A 20,325-nucleotide genomic window follows, 5' to 3' on the forward strand; every position below is an offset into this window, starting at 1 on the left:
ATTGGAAATTTCAAGTGCCTATACATCACAACAGGGCGGGGAGGGGGGAGGGGCAGACGTGACCCTCTGCTAATCAGCCCTAACACGAGTCGGAGCACTCACTTACAATTTGGCGCCGCGTCTGCCTGGTCGAACACGCGACACACACGTACTGCCTGTGACGTCATGTTGAGTGTCTCATCACATGAAGGCACACGACACGCTCCCCTTTTCCAAACGGTGGCACTTTTCTCCTTAGCGTCGCGAAGATAAGGAAAGTCGAATGGGCGCTCGTGTCGAGGAGGCTTTTGTATCGTTAAAGCAGAAGCCGTCTTGCTTGTTTGAGTTGTTGTTGGAGAATTTCGAGGGCTGCTTTGGAGAATGTGAGCAGGTTGCCAAGGAAAAGCTCAAAGAGATTCCACTTACTCGTTTTTGTTCGGCTGTTAAAGTTGATTCTGCATTTGTGCAAACAAGGTCTGCACTGCTAAGTATAATTATCCTGATCAGTACACAAAATTTGTCATTTGCTTTCTAAAATTGTTAAACGAAGACCGACTCCGCATCTCACATAGAACGTCACATTTCACTCAGCTGGTAACATGAGCCAATCACCTTCGTGTGCACTTCAGGGACCACGCGGAAAACAGAAATTCACAGGATGTGACCCGATACAAGGAAGGAGCACAGTCGGTCATGGCGCTAAAGACGGCTTCTGAGGCAATTATTGGCCACGCCCACATCACACGCACGAGGGCCGATTCGTGGGCCGGACCGGAATCCACCGGCCTTTGTTAGTCGAACCTTTGTTTGTTTGAAACCTTTGTTTCACCCACCAACTGAAAAATGGACACGCCCAGCTCGGTTTCCACTCCATTTTTTGCTTGAAAACGAGCTCTCCTCGGTTTGGAGTTTCTTTCTTGCGCGTGCCCCTCGTCGTTGCTAACTCGGCACCGCAGGCAAAAGTTGTTGTGAAGAGTGCTGCACCGGCTAAAAGTAAGGGTTGGCAAAAGGGCAGCCACGAGTAAACTCTGTCCACAAAGTCCGCGAGGAGACGAGGTAAACAAACATTCAAACAAGAATGAGAATGCTGTTGGCCGCCACTGTTTTTGATTCCGCTGCGGCGTTGTCGCCAGTCCACCTGCATTTTAATGCACGACGCTCCGTGAATTGACAATGAGGCACCTTGTAAATGTAAAGTCAGTCGAGAGCAATAAATTGTTTTATGGCCCCGGCGGGCGCTACAAAATAGCTCTCTGTCTCGGTGTGCTTGCTTTTGTCTTGATATGTTTTTGGCTGCTCTCCAGCACATGTAAAATCCGATTTGCACTCGTCAACGTTTGCACGTGCAAAATCGGTCAGCAATCAACCGACCGATCGGGCGCACCCGCGATTAGCTTTGTGCTAAAAAGTCGCGCAGTTCATTTTGTGCATTCTGGGGCGAGTGCGGCGTATGCAAATAGATGAACTGATCTCATGAAATGTGATTTCTTAAACCTGAGAGGAATTGCAGCACCGGCTTTTTTCTTGGAGCAGGCGCCCAGTTTGGATCGTTTCCTTTCGTCTGCATGCAAAAGCGGCACGTCCGCAGCCTCGCAAGCATTAACGAACGAATGCTAAGCAAGTGACGTCGGAATGTGCTTGTTCGCTTTGTCGTCATGGACGAGCATCTCGTTAGGATGTTGTAAGTTGACTTGCTGGATTTCAACCTGCTTTATGACTTTATATGCCTACGTACGTTTACAACCCGTCATATAAAGTGGTGAATAAAAATAGTGTGTGTACACTTTTGATAGCGGCTGTCAAATTTATGACTTGCAGTTTTGCCGTCCTTTCAGGGTCGACAGTTATTGCGCTTTCATTTCTTTGAATGTTTCATTCTGAAGCCTTGAGTCGGCGTATGCGATGTTGATGGTGGACAGTACACGAGCGAAGACGGCGGCCGGACAATGTTCCCATCCGATATTATCTCCTGACGTGCACGTTTGTCCTAACAAGAAGTCAAGATGAATTTATGAAATCAGGCAGCGTGCGACAAACAAGTTCTCTTCAAGCCTCCGCTTTGCGTCGTGGCTCTTGCAGCAACATTTTGAACTTTTGCGTACCTGAGTGAAGTGCTGCAAGCTTTATGAAGATTTGCTTTGTGGACCGTCATGAAAGTGTTGACCGCAGGTCAAGGCCAGCCCACTCCTGACTCTTTATGAAGTATATAAAAGCGCTTTGATCCATCCACTTGTTTCTCTTTTATTAATGTTTTCATTTTGGTCAGGCAGACTCTCGCGGTTTTTATCCATTGAAAGGGGGGACGGGGGGCAGAAATATAAATGAAGATGAATGCTGCAAAGTTTTGCAAGTCCCTGACAACCACTTGTTGTATGACCGACCGCAGTAATGTGGAGCAGGTTCCCGTCAAGAAAATAACAGCTTTTAAATGCCGTCGCTGTTATTGCCGTGGCGACTCTGGATCACGTACAGTCGCACTCTATAACAGCCTTCCGCAAACTTTTAGCCACACACTCACGTTCACGTCCCCGCAGACTTGCCCCCCCCCCCCCCCCCCCAAAAGGTGACAACACCGAGCCGATTCTGGACAATTTGATTTTGTTTTGATTTACTGTCCCCAGAAGAGGACTTGCCCACTTCTCTATGAAATACAGCTTTGCAAAGCACTGTAATTACAGATAGCTTCCTCAAGATGGCAGCATTGCATCGCTCTTGATATGACTCGAGCGTATTTTAGGAGTGAAACGTCAAGATTAGGTCACAAGTGTTCAATATTTGAACTCAGCGTTGACGCGTACAGAAGCCAAAAAAGTCCATTGATTTGACCTGGGCTGGCAGTGAATGAGTTACTTCAAAAATAATTTGCAAAGTCAAATTCCGCACCTTTTTTGCTTTTTCTGCAATTTTTGCTTTTGGGCCAAAACGAAATGTTTTTGCATAGGAATGTGCCCCAAGTAAGCGGCACGAAGAAAAGGACGGATGCATGCCAACGATTGGTTGCGGCAGGCGTTCAATTCCGACTGAAACGAATGTAGAGGCCGGCACCAAAGAAAGCGATCGAGTCACGTTTGCAATCTGGAGCGAACGTCACCTCGTTGGTTCTGTAACGTTTGCTTCTTTGGGTTTTTTTTGGCTTCCCTTCCTTTTCAGTTCATGACTCTCGGTATCTGTGTACAGTATGTGCTCCGACCCCCCTCGCCCTCCCCCACCCCCCGGCATCCTATTAGCCGAGCCCAGCCCCCCCGTCCGTCTGCTTTAACCTTGGCCACTGGGCCGGAGGAGAGCGAGAGTAATTCTAACCTTAAAAAGCTGCTGATTAAAGCGAGTTTGGTGGAATTGAATTCCACTTAATGCCTTTGGCCGCGTGCCCGGGTGGCTAGCAATAGCATTAGCATTAGCATCCACAGACACAACGCCTTGGGTGAGGCGCGCAGAGATGGCACTTGCATGAGCTGGTCATGCGGTCACGTGGCAAAAGCGCAACCTTCTTTTCTTCCTTAGTGCGTCTGCCATCGTTTGCCGCTGCGCCCAGCTGGCCAATCCCATTCGGGAAGAGTCGTCCCTCTCTTACGCCGCTGCGGCGGACGTCGGGATGGATTGTGGGCTGGCGGCGTGGTGTGCGGCTTGCATCGTGCCTGTTATTGTTTCCACTTGAACTTGATGTATGGCCGTGTTTACCCGCTCAGCATGGCTAATTAATTTGCCTCTTTGGGGCCCGTTTATCAAGTGTTTGCTTACTTTCCGAAGAGGATGCTATTTTTAGAGACGGTCGATGCCATTTTGCATGCGCACGTCCCAGAAAATGATTTGTTTTGAATTTTTCCCCCTTCACCTTTTGCGCATCGCTCGGCCTGCTAATTCCTTTTGGAGGCTTCCTCGCTCGGTCTGATGAAGAGGCTGCCGTCCGGAGCCTCCATCTTTTGATTGGTCACGGCATGTGTAATATCTCATCAGCGGTGGCTGATGCGCGCGCATATTCCGACGCAAAGAAGAGTGACCGCAGACGCTTCAGACCGGGAACGATCATTACCGAAGAAACAGTAGCCGCGATGAAGTCACGGTGCCGCTAACGTGCTGCGTCTCCAGTGCCGGCGCAAACGACGGCGTGTGCAGAATTGCACGTTTGCGGCTATAACGATGATGACGGCCGTTGAGATGCACAGCTCGGCACTTTCAGCTCCGCCCACGAACGGGAAGCGGCGCGTTTCGGTCGTAACTTATCTCATGGCATTTGGACGGCGCCGCCAATCGTTGCGTGATCGATCGTCATCATGGATGCTGTCGGTGCTGCCGGAGCTCAACCTCGCGAGGTCCGTGAATCTCTGCAGCGTATGGATTTGGCGGTCCTGCACGAGATGTGTTGACGCGGCCGCGCCCCGGGCTAAATTGCACAATCTCCTGTTCTGGGCTTCCATCCCGCTGGACGAATATGCAAATGCACGCTGGATCTTCATGTCGCGTGTAAACGGTGAAGGAAAGTTTGGCTTTGAAAGGTCCAACATGTTGTTGCTGCTGGCACGTGTGTGAGCTGTTTGTTGTGTTTTTTCAAACGGAGCGATTCTTTTGAGTCCGATGATAAAATGCACGCGTCACAGCAGGAAAACGGCGCTGCTCACTGATTAAAAGTCATTAAAAGGAGAAACTTTTCCTTCTGGCGCAATTTGGCTCCCTCCGTCCGCTACCTCAGCGACACCTTTAAGCCACTCGGAGCCAAGAAACACCTTTTCAAATGCAAAAATGGCAAAGGCGGCGGCCCCGAGCTTCCAGTCGAGGCAAATTTGATGATGACGTCGCTCGCATCCCGACGGACTGAAACAATTTGTTGTCATTCCGGTCGCCAAATGAAAAGTTGCCGACCACCAGGAGACATTCTCATCCAGTCGTGAAGTGTCTTGCCCAAGGACACAACGGCACGTGATTTGAACGGCCGACTTTGCGCTTACTGGACGACCTGCTCTTCGATCGAAGCCACGGCCGCCCGATCTTCCGAATTTGCTCGCTTCAAGTGGAAGGAGCTCCGCTCCATGTGGACAATCATGGCGGTCCCGAAAGCAAGCAAAATTTCAACCCAGCTCGGTGACGCAAATGACGTGCAAATGGCTCCTAAATGATGCCGAATTCTGCGGTTTGGTTGCAGTTGTTGTTCACTTTGTTGCTTTCCTCGACTATATTATCGAAGGATATATTTTCTTTCTCTGGACGGGTTGCCTGTAAAACAGAATTGCCCTTCCGGGACTCATAAAATATTCTGAATCTGAACCGGAATCTTGTTTGCACATCGGCGCCCGTCACCTGCCAGACATGATGGATGGATGGAAGTGTGCTGTTGCCACGGCAACAGACAGGCCAGGGTCAGCTGACGGCTCCAAAGGGAGGGCAGGCCCTGTAGCTGTTGGCGACGCTGCCTTCGAGAAGGCCAAACGCTCGATCGGCGAACCGGCGTGACTCGAAACGCTTCGCCGTCAACGGCTGGACGAGGAGTCGCCGTGTGCGCGGCGCCGGCGCCGCCGCTTTGGCCGCTTGCTGCAATGTTGCTCCCAGTCCAACTGGATTTATGATCCACACTTTTGTGTCGTCGTCCATCGCGTGACACACGACAAGCGTTTCTTTGGATGTGTGCTCCGCCCCTTTCAATTTGACACCTACATGCACGTGCGCATGCAGGTTTTCTGGGCGTGTGTAATTACGCTTTGATTGCTTTGCGTGCCATTTTTTTTTTTTTTTGCTGTCATCTGTCACAACCCAAAGACGGCAAATAATAGTTTGTCTGCCATCGCTTTGCCGCTTGACATGTCAATATTTTGTGCCTTCAATGACTGAGAAGCACTCCAGTTTGTTGGTGTTTGCGTGCGTGTAGGCGTGCTGACGCTCACGCTCACAAAAAGTGTGGTGCGCTTTTGCGATTGTGTGTTCCACGGCACACAAGTGCGAGAGGATGTCTGCACTTGGGCGAACGCTTCTCAAGGCGTGGGTGCCGTTTTGTCAGAACCTCCTGCCAAATTCTGCTCATGTGCATGCGTGGGCTGGTGGAAGCGTGGCTGGAGGCTGAAGGTGCGCACGCTTGCCGCGCGTGTGCATGCGAATGCTTTGGATGCCGAGTGTGTATCGTCAGCGGCAGGTGTGTGTTGTGTTTTAAGCGCCTTCTTTTCCCTTCATGTTTCTTCGTGCGTTTGAAAATTTGAGTAAACAGAAGGAAAAAGCATCAGCCCGGGGCTAATTTATTCATTCCCCGGTTGGCGTCGCAGACGGCCGTTGCCGCGGCCTCCGTCGATCGCGAGGAGCGTGCCGCCGCCTCGCGCAACTCTCGGTGGGCCGAGTGCCGCAGGCAAGAACGAGATCGGCCGTGATGCGGCGGCAAATTCTCACCATTCACAATTTCCAAAGACGACAATTTTCATTTTCTCAAAGTAAATGCGTTGAAAAACAATCTTTGTTTTTTAGTCAAAAACGGTTTAGCGGGGATGCATCCATTAATTGATTGATCAAAATCATTTTGGAGAATCTTTGTATCGTTTGGGTACCTTCTTAGATTTGAAATTGTTTGTGTGCTCTGAATTTCAGCTTGCCGACCGTGTGAAGTGTTGTCCGAGTTCTGTCGTGCCGGCGGACCGACCATCTTTGCGCAATTAATTGTCGTCATTTTGAAATAACGCTGTGCGCGTTTTTGAACGAAAGCAAAGATTTGTCGATTACTCGACAAAATAATGAACAGAATGATCCCAAAAATGGTTTCCAAAAGTGGAAAGTCACCTGGCCTGACTCGACCTTCTTTGTGCATCGGATTCAATCTGCTGTCGGCCGACGAGTGAGTTTGCTACGGATAAACGAGATGGTCGGAATTATGTCAAAGAGGATTTAAAAAAAAAAATTTCAACTGTAATTTAAAATGTCAAATGTTTGGGAAAAGTGCCGTTGATGGTATTTTGGAAATGAATGTCGTCGCCATTTGTGTTTCTTGTCGGTGTTGTTCGATTCGATATCTGATTGGAGAGCAAACTCGAGCTCGGCCGTTGAGTCGCTGTCACTTTTCGCCCCGGCTCAGCATCTTTTTATCCGTGACACAACTCGTTGGAATCTGCTAAGCCTGTCGAGTCACGCGTGATCTCGCCCCCCCCCCAACCCACCTCAAAGAAGTAAAAACAAAAGGAACCAATTTGGACAAATCAGAGCATGTTGCGCCATATCTGAAGGAAAGCTCCAAATTTGAAACTCCATTTTTCTAAAATCCATGAAATAGTTCAAGTGACAATTTGAAGTCTTCTGATCGTTAGGATGAGCAGCACAAGCGTTCAAGCTAAAAGAAGCAGGCAAAGGTTGCCTCCGAACTTTTCAAGGCTGGCAGATGTCATCATGGAACTTTTGACCGCAGTCACAAGAAGATTGTGTTTTTTGTTTTTGTTTTTGTTTTTTTGCAACAAAAAAAAAAGCAATTTCCTTCATTCCATTTCTAGCTGGAATCAGTTTCCAACGATATTCAAACGAACAAGAATAGCATGGAAATGTCCGAGCGTCAAGTAGTGAGTGGGTTGGTGGTGTCCACGATATCGATAAATATGAAGTTGATTCGTTGGCCGACAAACGCAGACGATTTCAAAGACGAATGCTAATGACAAACCACGCATGAGAAAATCCCTGTCAGGGAAAAAAAAGTTCGCTGTAAGAAATATAAAAATAAATTAGTAAGGAGAAATAAGAAGACACCAAAAGGAATATTACGGCAATTTACTGAATAAAAAGAAAGACAACTTGAAAGCTACTTGGGGAATAATAAAAGAGAGGATAAAAAATGATCACTTTTTGGAAATTGTTTTGTCATTGTCGGGACATGCTTCAGACAACTGAAATGACTTGTTTGTAAATGTAGGCCCGAGTTTTTGGACCACCATGAAGCTGACAATTCATCACACCTAGCGTTCGCCTCCTGTTTGTTCTCCGAATGCCGTCGCATGTGTTTGCCGTCCAAACAAGCCGGCGCAGGCCCGCCACGCCCGCCACGCCCGCGGGTCACCTGCAGGGAACCGGGGCCGAAATGTCCGCTCGGGGCGAGAGGAAAGAAGGCCGACGGTGTCGTTGCGCCGGTTTCCTTCCTGCTCACGTTCGTTTCGGTTGCCTGCTGTTGAAAAATGGCCGCTGGCCCTCTCGCAGATACGGGGGGGGGGCGTTATCAACCCTGCCGAGCTCACTCCACAGTAACGAGCCCCAAGGCGCGGTATTATCTGTTTACGATAAGGATATTAATAACAGTGTAGTTTAGTCATGTGCTCGGGTTGCCCCGCGGAAGGAGGAACTTAATCATTCTGTCAGCAAGCGGGACGAGATCCGAATGGATCGCAGGGAAGGAAGAAGGCAAGGATGGAAGGAAAGAGGCGTGCTGGGGACAGTATGGAGCTGTTCTCAAGCTAACCCCAATTAGCTCCTCCCTCCGGGTCACAAGCGACAATCATGTGACCTCAACTTGTGATTTCTTTCCACCGTCTGTCTTTCTGAGCCCCATTTGTGTCCGTCCTTCTTTCAGTGTCTCTACGGCTGCTACGTGCACTCGTCCATCATCCCCACCTTCCACCGTCGGTGCTACTGGCTGCTCCAGGTAAGAGCTCCTCCTCTTTGTCGCCCCAATCAGTCGCACGCCATCCGAGCTCAGCGGCCATCGCCCTTGTCTGTGAAATATGACGGAAGCGTTTGCTTCCTGAGGCTCGTTAAGTGCGCGGCCTTCGTGCTCCGACTCATCGCTTTGCTCTGCTCAGTCGGCAAGCGCTTGCCGCACATCGTTTCCATGTATCGTTGCGCTTGCGTGTGTGTTGTGCGTCCGCTCATTGAGATGAAGAGCTTCCAACAAATCGCGCCAGTCACCTCACCTCACCTTTTTTTTTTTTTTTTTTTTAAGTATGACGTGAATCGGTTTGCATCGGTTGCCATCGGGAAACGCTCCGACCTTGTGATTGCCAATTATGAGTCCGAAAGGCAGTTGTGTTCACGCTACACTTGAACACGACCGTCCTCCGATAGCTCGTTCCAAGACTCGCAACCCTCTTTGCCATCTTCTGCAACTCAACAAAGTGGCCGCTCGGAGCACGGCGCCGCCCGACATCGCTCGCCATCGTTCGGCCCGCATGCGGATCCCGACTGACATTCACAAGCCGAGTGTCAGACTGTCGGCTCTTTGCGCAGTCGCTTTCGCCGGCCTTCTCCGCTCTCCGGCTCAACCTCGCCTCCGCGGCTCCCTGTGTACCATTAGCTGTGTCCATATGTGATTTGCAGGCAACGAGTCTGTCAAGGAGACTGGAGCTCCCAAAGCGGCGAATTGGAAAGGTCACCAGTGAGTGAAAAATGCAAATATCCGAGCATCCAGCGGCCACCGTCGCAGAGAGGCATGGATGAAAATATATTCCATTACACTGAGGGGGGGGGGGGGGGGTGAATGGAGTAAGTAACTTTTAGAAAGTTTCAAAATAACCGAGATGGCCGCAGAAATGCCTCGCAAGGCGAACAAATCGTGAAGCACGAAGTGAAAGTCGATGCAACAGAGCGGGATGCCCAATTAATAAAAAAAAACAAAAACAATGTGACTCGCATGCGCACAGAGCTTGATGTCGAATGACGTGCACCAAAAAATATATATATATATTTTATCATCTCATATCGTCGGAGTGAGGCGGGAGGAGGTAGAAATGTTTTGGAGATATCGAATATCGAATCATTTCATGAGGACGTCTACTAAAGATGACGTCACGTCACCGCCGCGCGTTAAAAATGAAGCGTCTGCGTCCGTTGACTCCCGCCCACGCGAAGCTCATCTTTGGCATTTGATGACGTCGATCGCATAAATATCTATCGTTTCTAGCCACATACGAAAGAAGCTCAGGTCGGATTTTTGAAGAAAAAAAAAGGCAATTGTGCCGTTTACACTCTGCGCGAAAAAATCCGATACGTGTGGCATATGGGCAAAGAAATGGGAATGGAGCTGCGGCGTCCTGAGACGAAGAAACGAGTAGCGAAGTCGGCGGAAGGTGTTTCGGGGCTGGCGCTTGCGTGTGTGTGTGTGCCTTTTTATCCACTCTTTATTGAGTGGACCAGCTAAAGACTGCGTAATGAGCCCGAGGCTGCGAGGGTGGTCTCGTCTCACTCCTTGCATTTTATTTTGTGCTTTTCGCCTCCCAATTTGCTCGGGCGCTCCGCTCTCACCTCGCCACGGCACCGGGCACTTCAAATGGTAAACGTCTCCGTTGACGACGGAGGAGTCGTCATCGACGCGGTTCGCAGACGTCGCAAACAATCAATTCCATCGGACTTGACGTTGCGATGACATTGGCGTCGTCCAAGCGCTTCGCGGTCATCATCAATCACGTGACTTCTTTCAGATAACGCGAAACATCGCACGTTTCCAGAATCCAAAGAAATGCTGATGAAATCTTGCTAAACTAGCCTTTCAAATAGATATTAGCAAATGAATGGTGCACACATTATGTCGTGACTTATCTTGTCCCCTTTGCATCCATAAAAATATATTAAAAGATTTGATGAAATGAAATCATGGGCTTTTTATCAGTCAAGTATCTATTTTGGCCTTGTGAGTTTCACACAGTCGGGTGCAATTAGGGCAGAAATCATTACTGAGATTGAAAATTACTCTCATGCGGACCAAAGCATGTGTTATCACAAGACTTTGAAGAGAAATTGAGCAAAGAAAAAAAAAAAATGAGACGCTTTATTCTGTTTCAACAGGAATCTTTTTTCCCGCAAAATGAGTTGCTCTGGGCTGCACTGTAAAAAAAAAAAAAAGGGCCATGATATTTACTTAAAAAATCCTAGTCAAGTTTTTTTCACTCAGAAATCCTAAGTAAATTTTACAAGAAGAGTTTTGTTTGAATTTTAAAAAGTGACTCCAAGGTCGAAACCACTTTTTATGTCCACACATTTTGAACACAAACGAGCTCAGTGCGGTGGAGGAACGAACCCGAACCTCGAGCTCGGGAGACGTTTTTTTCCGTCGATTCCGGCGATATGCTCGGCCCAAGTCGCAAAGCCGCCGCTCAGGTGTCGAGCGGCCGTCTCCCGCACCGGAGGTTGTCGGTTCGACTCCTTGGCTTGCGTACCAAATGAGCTCTGTGAAAAAGTAAAAGTCGACTTTTTTTTTTAAATTCAATTCATTCAAACTCAAATTTCCCCATTGTGGGACTAATAAAGGACATCTTATCTTATCTTATCAAAAACTCCTCTTGTAAAATTGACTTTGACTATCTGAGTGAAAAAAACCGTTTCCAAGTAAATACCGCTGGCCATTTTTTACAGTGTGCTCTGAATGGACGCAAGGAGGCGTCCTCGATATTTTGGTGGTGTTTGGGCAAAGTCAAAGTTGAAGGCCCGCCTGCCGATGACACGCGCCAGCGCGGCGGTGACGCTGATTGATTTCCTCACCTCACGTCGCCCTCTTTTGTTTGCCGCTAATCGAATGTAATTCCGCTCTCGCGGCTCTCCATCAAAGACGACAGCGACGTTTGCGCTGGCTGGCGAGGGCGGCGAGGTGACGATAATTATGATATTAATACGGAGGGGGGTCTGAGAGGAAACTTCATTTGTCCCGCCGCCTGCCGCCGACTCGGAGAGGGGTCAATAGCTCCTCCTGCCGTTGCCGCTTTGGAGAGGCGAGAGGCGAGAGGGATGAGATCATGAAATGACTTGCGAGGCAGGAGGGAACGCTGACGACCTTGTTTCTTGGCCGCTATCGCTTCCTCCCTCGCACCTTTCTCAGCTCGGGCCACCGCGCTCCTGTCGCTCACCAATGCATTATTAATATCCGTATTCGCCGCGCTTCCATTTTTTTTCCCGCGACCATAATGACTTTGCTGTTATGTCGGGAAAATGTGTCCTCGCCGTTGTCCCTGTGATCATTTCGGCACCATTAGACGGAATTCGGGCTTTTCATTTACGTATTAAGTCAAAGGTCACTTAATTGGAAAGGAAGCCCGAGAAGTGACGGACGCTTGACACGACGTCTCTTCTGCGGCGGCGGCGCTACGCATGTGCTCGAGTCGTTGCCGATCGCTTCTCCTTCAGAGGACGCAACCCCCAGAGCGGATTTGGCGCCTCGTTCACGCCATCTTCAGATCAGAAAAATGAGAAAAGTTTGATCCATCGTAGACATGTGACCAGGAAGTTGGCGCTCGCTTGACACGCCTGAAGTCCGAAGACGGTTCGCGATGCCTTCAGCTCGGTTTAGCCGCAGCCGCGCCGAGCGTCGGGAGACGAGTGCCGGACCGGCTCGGGTGATGCATGATGACAGAGAAAGGCTGTCAGTCGCAGACGACGCACATCAGAGATGTCCAAACGATGCCGGGCAACATCACGAATATTTCACCCGGATGAATCGTGGACGAGCACCGGGAGCCGTTGAGTTGATTTCAGCGAGCCGGCGAAACCTGGCGAGGTGCAACCTGCCGGCAAAGCGCCACTCCAAACATAATTGCCTTGAGCGGCGCGGGCCGTTGGTCGTATCGGATGGAAAAGCACTTCAACGGAGAATGAGATCAGATGTGGCGTCCAACAAATGGATGCCGGCGCCGGACGGGATGCCGCGCGGCCGATTTGGCTAGGCCCAGTCGGAAGTGAACGGCAACGACATGGACAAAAGTGCGGCGACTTTCTTTCAAAGGCGCTGGCGAAACTTGCGTCCGTCATCCGCGTCTTGTACGCCAAGTGCAGTACGAAAGTGGCTTTCCACGACGCCGCCTTTGCCACTCGCTCCCCGGCGCTGCTCGTTGCGTGCAGTCACGTCAAGAGAGCGCGTGTGACTTTCAAACATTTGGCCCACGCCGAAGCTCGTGACCTCCAAACAAATGGAAGGTTGCTCGGCCCCCACCGGAGCTCTTTGTCCAAAAACAAGGAGCGAGGGGTGATCCCTTCCTCGGCGCTCGCGACCTTTTCTCCGCCTCCGCCGTTGGCGGCGAGCTCACCGGCCCGGCCAATTATCACAAATCCCCCGCTGCGTCCGTCTTGCCATTTCCACACGCCGACCAAAGCGGCGCGCGTGGCGCTGCTCGGCTCAAAGCGGCGTGAGGCCAGATGGGGAAGCGGAGGCCCGCGACAGGTACGGGCCTCTTCAATAATTCAGTCCTCCTGAAAGGTTACGGCTCGGCCAGCGAGGCAAATTGACATTCATCCCGCGCCACCGTCTTGCGGCCCGCTTTCCGAGGGAGTCGCCATCGACTTGTTTACCTTTTGGACCTTCCAAGACTCTTCTGGACGCCGATATTTCACATGTGGCGCCACCACTCCTGCTGTTATTTCAGCGGGCAGCCCCGAGCGCCAAATGGCCGATCCCGTCGATACCGCGAGCGCTCGTTGCCGAAACGTTCGCAGCAAGCGATACGCGCGACGTCAGCCTGCCACTGCGCAATTTCGGAAGAGCGATCGCCCGTCGTCATTGTGCGAAAAGGCAAAATGGCTGTCAGCGGTGCAGATATGCTGGCGTCAAAGTAAGAACAACATTTTGTGTTGGCCGAGATAAGCTTTGCTGCAGGAAAACGGAGATCCTTTCCTTTTTTTTTTTTGCATTTTCATTCTTGATTCTCGTCACGCACGTGGAAGATCAGGAATACGTGAAGCAGTCGAGGTCGGCGACGCCTCGGGAAATGAGACAATTTCACTTCAACTTGTCTGGAAATCGCTCTTATTGAATGACAAGTCCAGTTTGGTCAAGGCAAACCATGAAACGCTCTGCCATCGAGTGGCAACGATTCGCGTGTTACAAGTCAGACTTCTGAGAGGAAGTCAAAGGTCATTTGGGAGCCGTGTTGTTTTTGTCCACGATGACGAAAATATTTTGTTAACGAGACAACGATGAGCTAAATGTGACTCTTTGATGGAGAAAATGGATTTTTTTTTGTTTGCGTGCGGTCCGTCAGACGTCCAAAATGGATGACATCACTTCCTGTTCAACATGTCTTGCACAAAATTGGGCACGCCCACCACGAGTGAGAGACAGTAAGACTTGATTGATGAAGGTGTGATCGAGTTTGCGCTCGTGCCACCGTATTAAAACGAGTCGACTACATTTTCGAAACCTTTTGATGTTCTTTATTTCTGTCGCTTGAAGTGAATTCGAGCCACATCGAATATTTTGGTTCTCGCTCGGCTTATTTTGGAGCAAAGAGCATCGATTCCACCGTTCGCACTTTTTTCGGTTTGGACTGTGTCATCCTCGGTCGTCGATCAGAAAGTCTTTGCCAAAACGGACTAAAACCTCTTTGAGTTTTTGTCCAATAAATGTACAAAAACTAGACAAAAAGTTTATTTTGGGAGTCGACTAAAACGAGAAAAAAAAAAATCCTGAATAGGAATGACTAAATGTGATGAAAACTAATAAGCGCGTTTGTCCAAAAGACGAAATCTAAAACGCTTGCCCAAAACAACAAACTGTTTGGGACCACATTCACATTTTTCTAATGTGGGCTTCATCAAAGTTGGGAAACGCGCGCCTAAAGAGTTGAAAGTGGGCAAAAATCCGTCCCGGGTTCCGAGTCATTGTTGTTGCGAGCGAAATAAAGAGTGCGAGCTTTCTTTGATGTTGCACTTTTGTGAAATCCCGTCACGTCCTTTTCATCAACGGAGCACACAAACTGTGACCGGGCCAGCCTGTTTGTGTTCATTTCCTCAAAGCGGAGGAGATCCAAAGTTGCCGTGCCTCTCGGCCAATCTCTGCGGCCCCTCTCACGTCAAGGCGCAGATTGGCCGTGTCAGCGCGCGGGCTCGGGCGCGATGACAGAAGCGTGCAAGCGTCGCTCCGCTTCCAGAGAACACTGGTCACAGCTAATGACCAGAACTGTCCGATTTGTCCTGCCCCGATTGCTCCTCTGAGCTCCAATTAGCTGCGGATGAGGGCTGACGGTGCGGCGCCATCGCACGGATGTGTCACGGACGCAACGATAAGGCGGCGCCGGCGATGCGTCGGGATGGGAGCCGCCGCTCATCCGCTCACCGTTGGGCGTCACATCCGTCTCAATTTGCTCGCCAACATTCCAGAGATCGGCTCTGATTGCAATTTCTCAAATTGGCAATTTGCATCGTTGAAATCGGAGCTGGTTATCGGGTCGTGTTCCTCTGAGGTGCAAGGAGGAAGCTTGCAAGTTGTGTTTGTGAAAATCATATCGGACCGAGTCAATTTGCAAGTGGAAGCCAAATCCCGCTTGACTCGCTTCATGAAGAATAAAAACCGCAAAGTGCAATCTTTTGTCACCATGCCTCGCATAGATTTCCCCCCCCGTCCCCGTCCCCGTCCCACCCATGTGACCCCTTCAGTTTTTTTCCCCTCATCATTTACGCTCAGCAGGGGATGCTGAAGAAAGAACTCCAAGGGCACGTTGAGCCCTCGCTGCCAAAGCAGACGGCTTTCGTCTTTTTTTTTTTTTCTCATCTGGATCGACGTCTTGTTGAACACACATCGCCGTCCGTTTGTTGGCTTGGCCTCAGCCTCAGAAGACTCGGCGATGGAAACTGCGGAGGTGGAGCTCGACGTGGCAAACGCCAGGAGGGCTTTGCCGGCCGAAGACAAAATGATTGTCTTAAGATGAGCTGGAGACCATCGCCGCATGTTGTTGCTTTTCCCGCGCGCCTTTTGCAAACTGTTGAGGCCCTCAAAGCGCTTCACACGGCTGTCACGTCTGCCTCCGAGGTTCCGTCGATCTTGCTCAAGGAGACGCCGACGTGGTCACAACGGCCGGGGATCGAACCCACAACCTCAAAGTTGGGGAACGACCGCTCGACCGCCAGTGATGTTGATGAGCTGACGGCGGCCGAGAGTGTGCCGCGGCCAAATAATGACGTGTTGGTGGTCCCAAAACCCATTTGGCTTCTCGCCACCAACCGGACCACCCAAGATTGAAGGCCTTTTCCTTCTTTTCGCTCTCCAACTGGGGACAGAAAAGATTTAGATGGAAAAAAAAATGTGGCTTCATGTGAAGCAAAGGTGGACTGAGGAGTGATTCAAGTATATTAAACACAAATATATATTTTTTTTTGTTTTCATTTGTGAATGAAATTCTTGCTGCCATTCCGTCATTGTTTCCGTTTGTTCCTGCGCAGAAAAGAAGATGAGGATGGGATGAGGGAGGAGGTCAGTGATGTGGAGAGATGATTCGCCTTCTCCTTGGAGGGAGGGGGGCGTGGTGGGGGGGAAAGGGGGCACCCAGTGGGCAACGGCCGCGAATGGCGTCTTGTCGCACCGCCTTTTCATTGACACGGTTCTAAATATTTCATGACTTCCTGATGGCGGTGGGCCGTCTGGGACGCCGTCTGGCCTGGTCTTAACCTGTCTGGATAAATCAGCCTTTTACACAACTGACCCCCCCCCCCCCCCCCTCCTGCTCCCCCCCTCCCGTTAGCGGCCAAGTGACTTCTCTCTCCAGCCGTCTGTCTTATCTCTGCCTGGTTTGCTTGGTGTGACGGCTCTGCTCGCGTGGTTCTTGTGTCCGCCGCACGCCGCACGGCGCGTGTGCTTGCTTGGTACGCCGCCGTCCGCTTTGCTCCTCTGCCAAACGACCCCAACGTCATATGCCGCCTGGCAGGTGACAAATAGTTTTTTAATTGCCTGCACCAGGAAAATCATGAGCGGGTGGGACGTGTGTGTCATCATAATAGCCTCGGTCCCGTTTCGTCTTTTTTGTAGCGAAGCCCCTCTCATTGTAGCAACGCAACGGTCTCTAATGTACGCTTCAAATGCATCCACAAAAAGTCAGCAAAATGCTCCACGCGTGCGTCGCTGACACTTTGAGGGGGAAGTGTGCCAGTCCCGGCCTCATGGGAGCTTGTTTAGTTTTTGGGTTTTTTTGTATCCTCGTTGCTCTTGCAATTTCCGTGCTATTTCTCTCTGTGTTTTGGTTTGGGTGTGAAACGTTTTTTTTTGTTTTTGTTTTTTGTTTTGTTTTTTTGTGCATTCGCACAGCAATTGAGCTTCGGATGAAGCGCTCCAGTCTGCGGAAAACAAGCCGCAAACTCGCTTAGCGGTGAGATCTCGTATCGACTGAGCCTCCTCGGTGCCCTTGGCGTGCCGTCCCAGTGCACGTTTACAGACGAGCGGCGCCGTCAACGGGACCGTGCCGACCCCGGTCGTTGGCGCACAAAGTCGCGTTTGCCGTCATTGCACTCAGCAGCCGAACCGTGAAAAGCGACGGCATCCCTTTGACGTGGACAAATATGCACGGCGGCACGGCATGGCCGCGAGAGCTCCTTCCTGCATTTTGGCCATAAAAGGTCTCTCGGGATGTTGCGGTGGAATCCGAAACCCAAGTTGAGCTTGTTAAATGCGTGCCTGTAATAAAAGCAATCGACTCATTTTGTCGTTTGTGGGATCGTGCGGCTTCATGCTCGTAATCGTGTCCTTGTGAACAATCGAAAAGCCTGCTGGGGTTTTTTTTTTTTTTTTTTTGGTTTGCATTCCCAGTTGGGAGCCATGTCAGAGATGTTCTGAAGCCATCCAGTCGCCCCCGCCCCAAATCTCGCCATTTCATTCGCCCCCCCAACCGATTTCAAGACGACCGTTCAATCCAGAAACATGTTTTATGGCACAAAATAGTTCCCACATTATCTGACGAAATAATCACACGAAGTCGCGTACGGAGACTTTAGTATGCAAAGACGTTTTGTGACACTCACGAAACGTTCCGGCATGAAAAGTGAATCGCAGCCTCGGCAACGTCAGACTTATTCCGTTTAAACGCTTGCGTTAGCAAATGAGGAATACGCGGCAGCCGGCGCAGCGATCGTTCGTTTAAGTTTTTGTTCGAGACCTCCGGTTCCAAAATACGTCTCACTTAATTTTACAGCCCACGTGGGTTGAGGTCGCGTTTTGAAACGACACTCGTCGGAGGACGCGTGACCGGCGGCGGCGGCGGCCGAGCCAGGGAAGACCTGGTCCCGTTCCAGACGGATCTCTCTGGATTTGTTTGACTAAGTGATGCCGCGGTGTCGGTGTTGAACGTGCGGCTCGTCCCAGCCAGTGAAGCTTGGCATGGAGCGAAAGCATATGTTGATGGCCTGGCTTCCTCGTGTCTCTCGCTCTCCAACTGACCATCAATTTTCGGCTCGGGACTGAGATGACGCGCGTCGTATCGGAGCGCTCACGTTCGCTCTCCTTTTTTCCGAGCAATGGACGAAGCCTCGGCGGTGGGTCTGTTGCCGGTCCTTCCCGATGGTTGGACCTCCCGTCGTTAGGCAAGCCCCGCCCCCTCTCTGTCCAAATTGAAAAGTGTCCCGGAGACACGTTCTTATTCTTTGGCTTTCGACTCGACGTGAGGCCGTCGCAGTTCAGCTCTCCTTCTGGGTGCGTTTTAATTTGTGTTGTAATTTGGATGACACCATCCTTTGTTAGCGCTCCAGCTGTTGCGAAACGCGTTCTAGAAATAAAGTTGCGAAGCGTCGAGCTCTTCCTGGACGCAAAGTCGCAAACGCACACGGTTGACTGCGTCTCATATCGTCCGTTCCTCTCTCGCCGCCTGCTCGTCTTGCTGCCTCTTGGACCGGGAAACGCGCGCTCATTTGCAAGTGAGATAAATCCTTTGAATGTATTATTGATGCAAACAAATTAGCCGGCGGGCCCCAGACAATACCTAATGGAGCCTCGGCTCGCGGGTGAGGTCGTTTCCAGCGAAGGCGCTGTCGGTGTTCCACGACGGATGCCCGCTCGTCTGCCCTGCAATTATTTCTCCCGCAAATGATTCTGCTCTTCTGATGCCGTTTGGGATTGAAAGTGCGATCGCAAGCCAGCCGCATTGATTCCTTTATGAAAGAAATCAAAGAGCGCCAATTAGATCACGGCGATGAAGCCCCTGAAATGAGGGGAAGCGTCCTGATTGTGGTTTCCGCACGCCCCACCTCATTTGCTCGACTTTCGCTTGCTTTTGGACGATGTTTTGTGGTTTTGCCGCACGCAGACGCGCTCGCAGCCGTCAACAAAAAAAGATTTTTGACAAAGTTAAGATCGCTTTTACATTCTGCCACGTTTGCCAATGAAGCTTTGATACGTGTCCAAGACAAGATGAGTGGCGTCACTTTCGATTCACTTTGCACTTGATCGCAACAATCGCGAGAAGGGCCGAGCTCCCGCCGCTCCGCTTTTTCCACTGCAAGCTGACGTCAGATGCGTCAAAGTCTCGCGTGTGTCGACTTGATTTGCATACACGGGCCCGGCCCGGGTCTTCTGAGGGCCCGAAGCAAAGTTTCCTCCCACCGTGCCGCCGTCGTTGACTCGAAAGCCCGTGGCGTCAATGTGACGGCAGCGATCGCTTCCTTTCTACTTTTTGGCATGACAAAAGCGTTGGCTCCTTTCTAATCAGCGACCACAAGTCCAATCAGGACGACGCCCCAGAAAATAAAATTGGACATTTGCCTGCCTTTTCATTTGGTTGAGTTAAGTCATTGAATTTACACTTTGATGCCATCGGCTGATGACTGATATTTAGACGCAAGCAAAATAGTTTGAATGAATGCGTTTATGAATTATATGATAAACAACGGAGCCCGAGGAACGTATCTGAAAGTACCGGAACGAGTTTTTTTCTTTCTTATTTCATACTTTATTTACATCGCGCTCTTCACAACATCCGGAGCTGTTCCAAAAGCTTCCCATCAGATCAAATGTAACATGCATCGTTGGGATTCTATTATTATTGTTGCTGCCAAATGATTCAATCCATAATCTTGTAAAACAATAAATACATAAGTGAATAACACAAACATGGCCCAAAAAGTCTCAAGTAAGCTCTCACGTTGAATGCAGGACATCTTTAGCGAATGCCGGCGAACTCGAACGTTCCTGAACATCAAATAAATTGGCACAGCGCGCAGACATACTTGAATATTTTTTTCCCTTTTGAAATATCGTTTCAAATCAATCAATTAACGTCGCGTGATGATGCAGGGTAGCGGGGACATCGGCGGTCTGAGCGAATCAGCGTCGTCTCACAAATTTGTCCTGTTAAAAACTCCACAGCAGATTTGCTTTTTCCCTTCCTAACAACGGAAGGTGCATCGACCAAATAACTTCCAAGCCGTTCAAAACATTTCATTGCTTCCCCCGAAAGTCTCCTCAGTGAGCACAAAAAAAACAAACACTGCATGCTGCTGTGTGCGGGAGTTGAGAGGAGCGAATCACAGAAAGTCTGAATGAGTCACGGAACGTCATCAAAGTTTCTCAAGAAAAACAAATCACATCGCAGACGATGACAATTGCAATGGCGGTTGCGTCGCGTTTGTTGCTGAGAGCATTCTGGCATTGTCTCGCTGTCTCCTTGTCTTTGCTTCCACTTCTTTCTCAAATTGGATCTCATGCAAAAGAAAAATTGCCGATTCTTCAAT

General features: G+C 50.1%; 1 protein-coding gene across 11 annotated transcripts in view; it reads left to right on the forward strand.

The window, feature by feature from the left end:
- camta1a (calmodulin binding transcription activator 1a) overlaps positions 1 to 20,325 on the forward strand; it is a 218,991-nt gene that overhangs the window by 166,318 nt on the left and 32,348 nt on the right. For all 11 annotated transcript variants that reach the window (XM_088291832.1, XM_088291837.1, XM_088291827.1 and 8 more), the window contains one exon: positions 8,495 to 8,566. In XM_088291832.1, coding sequence (XP_088147958.1) covers positions 8,495 to 8,566 — 72 coding nt within the window. The remainder of the gene's footprint in view (positions 1 to 8,494; positions 8,567 to 20,325) is intronic.

The sequence above is a fragment of the Idiotropiscis lumnitzeri genome, chromosome 3 (genome assembly GCF_059441095.1).
Source record: "Idiotropiscis lumnitzeri isolate Australia: NSW breed Sydney's pygmy pipehorse chromosome 3, RoL_Ilum_1.0, whole genome shotgun sequence".
NCBI lineage: Eukaryota > Metazoa > Chordata > Actinopteri > Syngnathiformes > Syngnathidae > Idiotropiscis > Idiotropiscis lumnitzeri.